Source organism: Rana temporaria, chromosome 2, assembly GCF_905171775.1.
Source record: "Rana temporaria chromosome 2, aRanTem1.1, whole genome shotgun sequence".
Lineage (NCBI taxonomy): Eukaryota > Metazoa > Chordata > Amphibia > Anura > Ranidae > Rana > Rana temporaria.
The window spans coordinates 213,141,377-213,153,708 of NC_053490.1; the positions used below are offsets into that span (position 1 = coordinate 213,141,377).

The 12,332-nt window shown below is 48.8% G+C and overlaps 1 protein-coding gene across 4 annotated transcripts; it reads left to right on the forward strand.

Annotated features, from left to right (window-relative positions):
* The first annotated feature begins 6,445 nt into the window (after window positions 1-6,445).
* SOWAHC (sosondowah ankyrin repeat domain family member C) lies at window positions 6,446-10,526 on the forward strand. Of its 4 annotated transcripts, none has more exons than XM_040336387.1 (2): window positions 6,446-8,983; window positions 9,019-10,526. In XM_040336387.1, exon 1 carries the CDS (start codon window positions 6,633-6,635, stop codon window positions 8,151-8,153), a length of 1,521 nt encoding a protein of 506 aa, XP_040192321.1. In that variant the 5' UTR covers window positions 6,446-6,632; the 3' UTR covers window positions 8,154-8,983; window positions 9,019-10,526. The 4 variants fall into 4 exon arrangements, with proteins under 4 accessions (XP_040192321.1, XP_040192322.1, XP_040192323.1 ...); XM_040336388.1 differs by having other exon boundaries at window positions 9,054-10,526; XM_040336389.1 differs by having other exon boundaries at window positions 6,446-8,834; window positions 8,883-10,526.
* The last annotated feature ends 1,806 nt before the right edge of the window (window positions 10,527-12,332 follow it).

Consider the following 12,332-nt stretch of genomic DNA (forward strand, 5'->3'; position numbering starts at 1 on the left):
CAGTTAACCGATGAAGCTGACTGATGGTCTGATGTGCCTACACACCATCAGTTAAAAAACGATCGAGTCCAATGTGGTGACGTAAAACACAACGACGTGCAGAGAAAAATGAAGTTCAATGCTTCCAAGCATGTGTCGACTTGATTCTGAGCATGCGCGGGTTTTTAACCGATGCTTTTGCGTACTAACCATTGGTTTTGACCTATCGGTTAGGCGTCCATTGGTTGAATTTTAAAGCAAGTTCTAAATTTTTGGACCGAAGGATAACGGACCGATGGGGCCCACACACGGTCGGTTTGGACTGATGAAAAGGTCCTTCAGTCTGTTTCCATCAGTTTTGACCGACCGTGTGTACGCGGTCTAAGACAAAAAAGTTTAAATGGAAAGAAAACCAGAGCTATTTAAATATGCATAAAACTCTGAAAGCATGCAACGCCTTAACATGCAGTTGTCTTGAAAAAACAGTACCTTGAATGGTCAATAAACACATCTCCTATTTTGTGGTGGGATAAGGATCTCCATCTCAGAGGATCCTATTTGCATGCATATAGTCCATTAGTCCATGCAGGGCCGTTTTTTTTAGAAATCACGGGGGCCCCGTACAGCCTACCCGATGGCCCCCCCATGAAACTACCAAAATTATATTTTCACTAAAATGACATGAAAATCATTATTAGTGGGCACAAACATTCTGTCATACATAAATAAAACAAACTCTGTATGCAAGCCAAAATTCTCCCCAAAGAATAATGCACATATTCTACCAACTCCCAGTTCCAATCCCCCCTCCCAGCGCAAATCTTTGCCACCCCCAATCCTACCCCTCAGCTCAAATCCCACCTGAATCCCCCCTCCTAGCACAAATCTCTCTCACCCCAAAAAATCACGCGATCTAGCACACATCCTCTCTTTCTTCTCAAACTTTGTATCCTAGCACAAATCTTTGCCCCCCCATATCCCACCCCCCAGTTTAAATCCCACCTGAATCCCCCTTCCTATCTCCCTCCCTCAACTTAGAGGGGGAAGCACTACAAAGCCAGGTGAGGTGCGCTGTGCTGTGCTCTCGTCTCCTGTCAGAAGAGCGCTGGTCTACAGCACAGGATCGCTCTTACTGTAGATCACACTGTACACACACCGCCCCTCCAAGGGCTGCTCACCTACCGGCAGCAGGAAATGTGGATAGGGGGCAGTGTGTGTACAGTGTGATCTACAGTAAGAGCGGTCCTGTGCTGTATACAGAGCACAGCTCTTCTGACAGGAGGCAAGAGCACAGCACATCACAACTGCTCCTAGCTTTTTTCTCTCTGCCACTTCTCCTCCTAAATCCGGCCATGTGTGCCTCTCACCCAGCAGCTAAAAGCCTGTGGGAGGGAGATCAGGAGAAACCATCTTTCAGTTGCTGGAGGGAGAGACACACATGGCATCGTTCTGACATCCTTCATTCTTTGCTCCACTGATCCTCCAGCTGTCCGGACCCCTCTGTGTGCTGGGCCCCCTACAGGAGGACCGCTGGTCCCCACCTTCCAGCACCCCTGAGTGCCTGCAGTTATACCTCCAAACTTTCTGAGGTGGGAATAAGGGACACCTATTAGCCAAGGCATGTAGGCATAAGACACAACCCCTTCCGCCCCGCCCCAAGTAAAGGAGAATTGTACAAAAATGATTGGCTAAACCCACAGGTGCTTTTTTAACACTTCTATTCCTTTATATTGGCTTTTGGAATTTACAAATGTATTAATTTAGAAATTGGATGAAAGGTTTAGCTCTGGGAAACACTTTTTGATAGATAAGTGGTGAAGTTTATATACATGTAGCGCTACCCCCCGCAGGAGCCGCTGATTTGTTATTGGGATCGGCATATTGAGTTACCTTAAAGCGGTTGTAAACCCACATGAAAAAATGTTTTTTTTTCCTCCTGTAAGGGAAAAGTCATAATGAGCTAATATGCACCGCATATTAGCTCATTATGAAATACTTACCTCGGAACAAGGTGTTGTATATTAAGCATATACTGATTGGTTTGCACCCCAAACCAGCCCCTGTAAATGATAGTATAGGGCAGTATAGTGGCAGGTTAGGGTAGTATAGAGTGGTATAGTGGCAGGTTGCTGTAGTGGGGTGGTATAGGACAGGTTAAGGTGGTATAGGGCATGTTGGGGTGATATAGTGTAGTTTGGGGTGGTATAGGGCAAGTTAGGGTTGCAAAGGGCAGCTTGGGGTGGTATAGGGCAAGTTAGGGTGGTACAGGCAGGTTGGGGTGGTATAGTGCAAGTTAGGGTGGCATAGGGCAAGTTGGGATGGCATGGGAAAGGTTGGGGTGGTACAGGGCAAGTTATGGTGGCATAGGGCAGATTGGGGTGGCACAGGGCAAGTTGGGGTGGCATGGGAAAGTTTGGGGTGGTACAGGGCAGGCTGGGGTGGCACAGGGCAGGCTGGGTGGTACAGGGCAGGCTGGGGTGGTACAGGGCTGTTTGGGGTGGTACAGGGCAGGCTGGGATGGTACAGGGCAGGCTGAGGTGGTACAGGGCAGGCTGGGTGATACAGGGCAGGCTGGGGTGGTACAGGGCAGGCTGGGATGGCACAGAGCAGGATAACTGACCATTATCCAGCACCCGCAAGTCAGCTTCTGCTGTGAGTAATCACAACAGAATTGGCGCGTGCACCCTAGGCGAAGGTGCAGGATCACGTGTGTGTGTATATATATATATATATATACACATACACACGATTCTGCACAGAACAGCCACCCTGTAGCAGTTTATCTGCTATCGAGCAGTCAGGAAGTGGATAATCCTATACAAATACCAAAGGCATTGCTTCTTTGTGCAAGCTGGCTGTGTCTGATTATGTATCAAACTTGCATATATGTATACTGTACAATAGAATTTTAAAGTCCCCTTGTGCAATGTGAAGAACGGGTAAGTCCTTATAATTTGCGAAGCTTTATTTTCTTAGTTGATTTCATATCAGGTGCTTTTCTCTTTAATTCTGTTAGTCAGCTTAAACATTATTTTCTGATAACAAAACACCTGTAGTTGTTCCCACATTAATTACATCGGTCACTACCGCCTCTGGGAACTAAAGCGTGTACATTTTATTTCCTGTCAGGCAGAAAGATAAGAAAAGACGGGAAAGTAAAATATCTCTCTACAATGTTATGAGCATTTTTTGCCATTCGGCACTGTGTCGCTTTAGCTGACAATTGCGCGGTTGTGCGACGTTATACCCAAACAAACTTGACGTCCTTTTTTTCCAACAAATAGAGCTTTATTTTGGTGGTATTTGATCACCTCTGCGGTTTTTATTTGTTGCACTATAAACAAAAATGGAGCGACAATTTTGAAAAAAAAAGCAAGATTTTTTACATTTTGCTGTAATAAATATCCCCAAAAATATATATAGAAAAAAAATGTCCTCAGTTTAGGCCGATATGTATTCTTCTACTTATTTTTGGTTAAAAAAAAAAACCAAAAAAATGTATATTGATCGGTTTGCGCAAACGTTATAGCGTCTACAAAATAGGGGTTAGATTTATGGCATTTTTATTAATATTTTTTTTTTTTACTAGTAATGGCAGCAATCTGCGATTTTTATCGGGACTGTGACATTATGGCGGACACATCGGACACTTTTGACACTATTTTGTGACCATTGTCATTTATACAGCGTTCAGTGCTATAAAAATCCATTGATTACTGTGTAAATGACACTGGCGGGGAAGGGGTTAAACACTAGGGGGCGATCAAGGGGTCCTAGGAGGTGATTCTAACTGTGGGGGGGGGGTGGGCTACCACTGACATCACTGCTCCCGATGTCAGGGAGCAGTAGATCCCCATCATGTCACTAGGCAGAAGAGGGAAATGCCTTGTTTACACAAAGCATTTCCCCATTCTGCCTCTCCTCACCGCAATCACGGGCCGCTGGCAAACATTGAGTTTGTGGGACCTGTGGGCACACTCCCGAGGCACACAGCGAGTGCGCGTGCTGTCAGTGGTGCCCGCTAGGCACCAAATTCAAAGGGACGTACAGGTACGCCCATTTGCCTGCCCGTGCTATTCTGCCGACGTATATCCAAGTGCGGCGGTCGGGAAGCGGTTAATTGCCAATTGCGTGGTCATGCAAACCCTGTACCCAAATGAAATTTATATTCATTTTTTTCACACAAATGGAGCTTTATGTTGGTGGTATTTGATCATTACTGGGTTTTTAATCATATAAATGAAAAAAGATCGAAAATTTGAAACATATATTTTCTACTTTCTGTCATAAAACTAATTTTGAATATAAAAAAAAATGTAATCAAATTTCTTCATACATTTAGGCTAAAATATATTCTGCTACATGTATTTGGTAAAAAAAAAAAAAAAGTCCCAATAAGGGTAAATTAGTTGGCTTGTGGGAAGGTTAGAGCATCTACAAACTATAGCGTATATCAGGGGTCTCCAAACTGCGGCCCGAGGGCCAGATGTGGCCCTTTGCTAGCCTTTATCCGGCCCTTGGGGCTTTATTCCTCCCACTGATATGAGGCACTATTCTTCCCACTGATGCCAACAAGGGGGCACAATTTCTTTCACTGATACCAATGATGGGATACAATTACTCCTACTAATAGGGGCACTACTCCTTATCCTACTGACTGCAAACTCTGAGGCCATATTTACACTCACCAATGCTGGACCCAGGGAAATGTTTTACCCCCATTGGACACAATCCGGCCCTCCTAAGGTCTGAAGGACAATAAACTGGCCCTTGGTTTGAAAAGTTCGGAGACCCCGTGGGGGAGATTTAGATAGAGATACGACGGCGTATCTCCTGATACGCCGTTGTATCTCTGAGATCCGACGGTCGGATCTATGCGGCTGATTCATATAATCAGGTTCCGCATAGATCTCCCTTAGATCCGACAGGTGTAAGTGACTTACACCGTCGGATCTTAGGCTGCAATTCCCCGCCGGCCGCTAGGTGGCGCTTCGGTTTTTTACGCGACGAATATGCAAATGCCGATTCAGAAACGAACGCCCGCCCGTCGCTTTTTTTTTTACGTCGCTTGTGTTTGGCTATGTGAGGGGTATCCTATGTTAAGTATGGCCGTCGTTCCCGCGCCGAGTTTTGAATTCTTACGTCGTTTGCGTAAGTCGATTCAGAAAAGTGCTGGACGCAAGTTACCCTCACGCCGAAACCAATGACGTCCTAGCGACGTCATTGGGAGCAATTCACGCCGGGAAAATTTGCGGACGGCGCATGCGCAGTTAAATCGGCGCGGGCCTGCGCCTGATTTAAATACTACACTCCCCCTAGCCGCGGAATTTGAATTCCGCGGGGGGATTTACGATACTCCGCCGCAAGTTTTGAGGTAAGTGCTTTCTGAATACAGCACTAGCCTCTCAAACTTGCGCCGGCGGATCGTAAATCAGATAGATTACGCGGATCTAAAGATCCGCTAATCTATCTGAATCTACCCCCTGGAATAATGTATGCAGTCATAGATGCTATACTGTAATGGCGGTGATTAGCGACTTATAGTGTGATTGTGATAGGGTGGCAGGTAATCTGGCACTAACAGACCATTTGAGGGTTACTAACTGACACTGACGTCACTAGTGACACTAATACAGTGATCAGTGATAATACTGTGTTAGTGACGCTGGTTGGGAAGGGGTTAACATCAAGGGTTAATGAAAGGGGATATCTCTGTGTAATGTGCAGGGCTGCTGATGATGGGGGGGGGGCACCGGTCCTCTTGTAGGGGGTCCTGCGCACACAGGGAGGGGGATTAGTGATGGACAACAATTGCAGAACTCTTCTTCCAGCAGCTGAAAGCTGGTCTCTCCCCCTCTCCCTGCTCTCTCCCCCTCTCCCTGCTTTTATCTGCTGAGAAAGACAGTGATCCCTCATGAATCCTCCGCCATGTACAGTGCTGGCTCTAATGTTAGCTCTGTACCTTTGTTCTCTCCCTCGGTCTCTCTGATCCTGGAGCCCAGCCTGCATATTTTTTCCATCAAGTCCCATGAAGCGTTGCAAGGCTGAACAGCTACACAAGCAGAGGCATGATGGGACTTGTAGTTCCACCACAGCTGGAGGGCCCTTAGGTTAAGCAGCGGCACATTCCTGTTAGAGGTGGTTCCTTAGGGGTCACTTTGCTTTCTGTAACCACGCAGCAGGCAGACTTAGGGGAATAATAAGAGAAAGTGGGACATGCAATTGAATTCTGTGATAATGTTGAGAACTTACACCCCTCATACACTCAGCTGTGACCCTCCTATCCCCTCTCCGTACACCTCTGTACTGCGCTCAGTCACAAAGACGGGATTTGGCCGCATAAACAACACATCTCAGACGGAGCGACCCACAGCGGACACAGGGGTGCGCTCTGATTGGCCGCACCACTTACGGCTCAGGAGGCGGCTCCTACAACTGTCACACCCCCCCTTTTCTCCGAGCGTCTCTGAGGTGGTACAGTCCTCTGGGTACCAGGCTAGGGACAGACAGCTGGAGAGCGGCGGCGGTTGCTAGGCGACAGTGGCCCAGTTACTAATGACAACCCAGACGTCTCCGCCCCCGCCGAGCCTCCCGGGGGAGGGCGGAGCCGCACCGATGTGATTCCCCGCCACCTGTAACGCCAAACATCAGTCATGAGCGAGCTGAGCCGAGACACGGTGATCGGCTTCTTACTCGGGAAGGGGGGCCGGATACCGAACCAGCAGCTGGTGGAGCATTTCCGGCCCGTGCTGACCGAGCCGCCCCCCGGTGAGGCCCGCAATGCCGCCCGCCAGCTCTTCAAAGACATCGTGAATGAGGTGGCCAGTGTGCGGGCGGAGGACGGGGTGAAGTACGTGTGTCTGAGGAAGAGGTACCGGAGTGCGGCGGAGCAGGGAGAGACACAGCCTGCCACCGGGGAAGGAGCAGAACCGGGCACCGGAGAGGAGATCAAAGCGGAGCCCGGTACCGGAGAGGAGATCAAAGCGGAGCCCGGTACCGGAGAGGAGATCAAAGCGGAGCCCGGTACTGGAGAGGAGATCCCTGCTGAGCCCGGTATCGGAAAGGAGATCCCTGCTGAGCCCGGTACCGGAGAGGAGATCTCTGCTGGTACCGGAGAGTCGATCAAAGCGGAGGCCAGCACCGGAGAAGATGAGGGGGTGTCTCCCGATTCCAGTCCCGGAGAGGAGTCCCCCCAGTCCGATCCCCCCCGGATCTCAGTAACGGAAGAAGACGGGGAGAAGATCCCGAAGAAGACAGATCTTAGCGGTAGGACGTCCCGGAACAGCCGTAGAGGTCCCTCCCGGGAGCCGGTGTCCCCCCAGCTGAGGCGGGGTGCAGGGGGTGTCCTCCTCCGGGCGGCTCTCCGGGACTCAGACAGTTCCTCGGTGCACAGCTCATCATCGGTGTCCGGTAATGAGGAGGAGGAAAGCGGCGGCGGCTCGGTGTCTCTGGAACCCTTAGAACACGCCTGGATGCTGAGCTCATGCCGGGCCCGCTGGGATGGTCTCCGGGAGTTGCTGATGGCGGAGCCCGGCCTCATTACCCGGAGAGATTTCATCACCGGCTTCTCATGCCTGCACTGGGCCGCCAAGCACGGACAGCACGAGCTCCTGGCCGCTCTGCTCACACACGCCCGACAGCACCGCCTACCGGTCAACATCAACGGCCGGGCCTCCGGAGGGTACACCCCGCTCCACCTGGCCGCCATGCACGGGCACCTGGACGTCATCAAGCTGCTGGTCGGGGCGTACGATGCCGACGTGGATGTCCGGGACTATAGCGGGAGGAAAGCCTGGCAGTACCTGAGTCCTGACACCGCCCGGGATGTACAGGCTCTGACCGGGGCAGTACCGGGCCCTGAGGAGGACGAGGAGGAGGATGGGGCCAGCTCGGGCTCAGGGAGGTGGCGGCTCTCTAAGGTCTTACCGACCCAACTCATTGTACACAGGCTGGGCCAGCTCCCCGAGGATGAGCAGGACGGAGGGGGGCGCCACCGAGCTGATATCACCAGGAAGGGTTCTGGGGGGAGCAGGGGGAGACCCCGACTCAACAGGATCAGGTTCAGGACTCAGATCATCCATAGCAACCTGTCCCCCAGGGACCCCGAGGATGAGGATGACCGATCCCTAAAGAGCCCCATCAGGCACAGACCCAAGTCTAATGTCTTCGGATGATTTACTAAGCTGCCCCCTATTTACGGTGATGTCTGCCATGACTGTCCTCCGCACTGGGTGATGGGTGCCTATTTATTTACTAAGGTGATCCCTGTTATGACTATCCTCCACACAGGATGATGGGTGCCATTCATTACAGTGATCTCCGCCATGACTATCCTTGGCATTGGATGTTGGGTGCCCCCTATTTACAGTGATCGCTGCCATGACTATATCCTTGGCACTGGATGATGGGTGCCCCCTATTTACTGTGATCTCTACCATGGCTATCCTTGGCACTGGATGATGGGTGCCCCTTATTTACAGTGTTCTCTGCCTTGGCACTGGATGATGGGTGCCCCCTATTTACAGTGATCTCTGCCATGACTATCCCTGGCACTGGATGATGGGTGCCCCCTATTTGAAGGGATCTCTGCCATGACTATCCCGGGCACTGGATGATGGGTGCCCCCTATTTACAGTGATCTCTGCCATGACTATCCCGGGCACTGGATGATGGGTGCCCCCTATTTACAGTGATCTCTGCCATGACTATCCCTGGCACTGGATGATGGGTGCCACCTATTGATAAAGGTCTTTGTAATGACTATCCTGAGCACAGGCTTATGGTTGCCCCCTATTGATGAAGGTCTCTAATGACTATCCTGAGCACAGGCTGATGGGTGCCCCCTATTGGTGAAGGTCTCTGTAATGACTATCCTGAGCACTGGGTGTCCCCTATTGGTGAAGGTCTCTGTAATGACTATCCTGAGCACAGGGTGGTGGGTGCCCCCTATTGGTGAAGGTCTCTACAATGACTATCCTGAGCACAGGGAGATGGGTTGGTAAAGGTCTATCCTGAGCACAGGGAGATGGGTTGGTAAAGGTCTATCCTGAGCACAGGGAGATGGGTTGGTAAAGGTCTATCCTGAGCACAGGGTGGTGGGTTGGTGAAGGTCTCTACAACGACTATCCTGAGCACAGGGTGGTGGGTGCCATTATTTACAATGGTTGTGCAGTGTCTATCCTGGACACCCCAGCCCCCAAGACTTATGAGCTGTGATGACGTAGGAGTCGGTGTGGTCTCTTGTGCTTCACAGAAAATCTATTTTTTTTGCACTAACAACGATCACTTTTCCTTGTCTCAAGCAAGGGCATACAACACTAAACCAGTATTTTCATAAGACAGTCGCCTCTCACAAGATTTCAGTTCCCTGGTCAGCGCTTCTGTGTGGTCGCTGAGATCAGCATGCCCACTCCTGGCCCCTCTGGTGGTTCAGTCTCTTATGTTGGGCCGATTTACCACCACCCTTAGGATCATCTAAATTGGACACTTTCAGGTGTGTCAGATCCCTGAGTGTCTAATATTGATCGCCTGTGCCTGCTACAGCACCAGCCTGACCTTGGTGCCCTTTCACACAGGCTTTCCGATCAGGTCCGCCTGTCTGTTTTTCAGACAGACCTGATTGGACGCTCCATGCACCTCTATGGCGCAGCGGATGTCAGCGGTTGCATATCCGCTGACACCCACTGTTATACGATCCGATCCACCAAATCCTGACGGATGGAGGTCCTATTTTTCCATCCGTCTGACGGATCGGATGAAAACAGACAGGCGGTCCGTTTTCATCCGATGTCCACAATCCACATAGAGGAGAGCGGGACTGTGACAGGTCTGTCTATGCATAGTGAAGCGGAGACGGACCTGTCATCTGCCTGCTCAGCTGGAATCAGCAGAGCAATCCCCCACTGAGCAAAGCGGAGTCTGTCAAACGCACAAGCCCATGTGAAAGGGACCTTCAAGCTTGGTTCGCGATGCGGGAAACCCTGCAAATCCAGTGCAGGTTCCCTCATCGCATACAACTTTCAGGCAGTTCACACTGCCCTATGCAAACAGCTGGGAGTGTCAATACGCCCCCATTTCAGTTCACATATCACAGTACTAACTGTCAATTTGGGCAGGAATCAGATTGCATAGGTGTGAACACCCATGTGATCCAATTCTATGGTGCTGCACATGTGATCAGTTATGACACCAGCTATTTTATGGCTTGATAGATCAGTTGGGAGTACAAGCAACTGTGACAGTGATTATTCACAGCCTGCCTCTTCAATGTAAATATTTTAGAAAAACTTTAAATTGTTGGGTTTACTTCCACTTTAAATTGCAAGGTTGCGTTGGGAGTCGCAGATGCTAGTGTATTGAAAGATTGCAGGGGAGAGAGACAAGGACCTGTCAGACATGGACGTGTCAGATTGGAGTGATTCTAGTGCCACCTGTCGCTATGCCAAAGCAGTAAAGTTTTAATCACCAGAGGGACCAGTAACAACTATGGTTCTTGTCCATGCCAAAGATGGCAAGTAGTGACAGGGTCTGAAAGGTGACTTCCTATTGGTTTCAATGTGTTCACATGATTTGCAAGTCACATTTTTGTCATGAATGGCTGCATATTGTATAAATAAATCTACACACACTCACACACAGTCTTGTCCAGACTTATGCCGCGTACACACGATCATTTTTCAGCATGAAAAAAAAAACGTTTTTCAAAAACGTAATTTAAAATGATGGTGTGTGTGGGCTTCACATAATGTTTCAGGTTCTGAAAAACTAAAATTTTTTTTTTTTCGAACATGCTGCATTTTTTAACGTTTTTCGGGTTGTAAAAAATGATCGTGTGTGTGGGCTAAAACGACGAAAAAAACCCACACATGCTCAGAAGCAAGTTATGAGACGGGAGCGCTCGTTCTGGTAAAACTACCGTTGATAATGGAGTAAGCACATTCATCATGCTGTAACAGACAAAAAAGCGCGAATCGTCTTTTACTAACACGGAATCAGCTAAAGCAGCCCCAAGGGTGGCATCATCCGCATGGAACTTCCCCTTTATTGTGCCGTTGTACGTCACCGCGCTTTGCTAGATCATTTTTTAAAAACGATGGTGTGTGGGCAACGTCGTTTTAATGATGAAGTTGGGAAAACGTTGTTTTTTAGACATGGTGAAAAACAACGTTTTCTTTTATGCCGAAAAATGATCGTGTGTACGCGGCATAAGGCTCCGTTTTATGCTAGTGCAACATGTAATATAACTTTGGACACCGAAGGCGTTATTTTCTAAAACTGGAGCGTGCAAAGTCTGATGCAGCTCTGCATAGAAACCAATCGGTGTCCAGGTTTTATTCCTCGTTCACACTGAACGCGGCTTTTAAATTGTGCCTGTTCATTTGAAATTGCATGATTTCAAAGCCGCATTTTAGTCCAACTTTGGGGGCGACTTGAAAGACACCTGTGTTGGTTCATGCACAGATGTCTATTGAAGTTGCTCCCAAAGTCAGCAAATTAGTGCAGGAACTACTTTTGGAGATCTGTGTGATTGGGACAGTGCTGATGTTAACGGGGGGGCTTTTTGTCAGTCTAATGGAACAAGCTGAAGTTAGAAGCTGGCTACCATGCACAGCTGCACCAGTTTTACCCTGTTTCCCCGAAAATAAGACCTACCCCGAAAATAAGACCTAGTGTTATTTTCCAGGAGGGCTGCAATATAAACCCTACCCCAAAAATAAGCCCTAGTTTAAAATGCTTTTAAAATCCTATAATCTACTCTATTATAGTAGTTTATAATGTATAATGTGTGTGTTTCTGTAATATAATTGCGGGGAAGAGAGCTCAGGGGGGTCACAGAAGCGCAGAGCAGCGCTATAACAAAGGTATTTGGCACAGTTATATTACAGAAGTACACACACATTGTACATTATATAATACTGTAATAGGGTGGATTATAGGATTTTACAAGCATTTTAACTCGCTTCACACTGGGGGGTCCTGACGGGCAGAGAGAGAGTGGCGGAGAGAAGACATCACATTACATGGTAAGACCTACCCCGAAAATAAGCCCTACTGTGTCTTTTGTTGCCAAAATTAATATAAGACCCGGGCTTATTTTTGGGGAAACACGGTAGTAAATCTCCCCTATAAAGTTGCATGACAAGTCGCACTAGCGCGTGACGTCGGTGACATAGAGTTGATTTACTAAAACTGGAGAGTGCAAAATCTGGTGCAGCTTTCCATGGTAGCCAATCGGCTTCTAACTTCAGCTTGTCCAATTAAGCTTTGAGTGGAAAAAAACCTGGAAGCTGATTGGTTTCTATGCAGAGCTGCACCAGATTTTGCACTCTGCAGTTTTAGTATATCAACCCAAT

Bases quoted from the DNA above. Each gene is read 5' to 3' on its own strand.
- SOWAHC (XM_040336387.1), top strand. From the start codon at position 6,633: ATGAGCGAGCTGAGCCGAGACACGGTGATCGGCTTCTTACTCGGGAAG.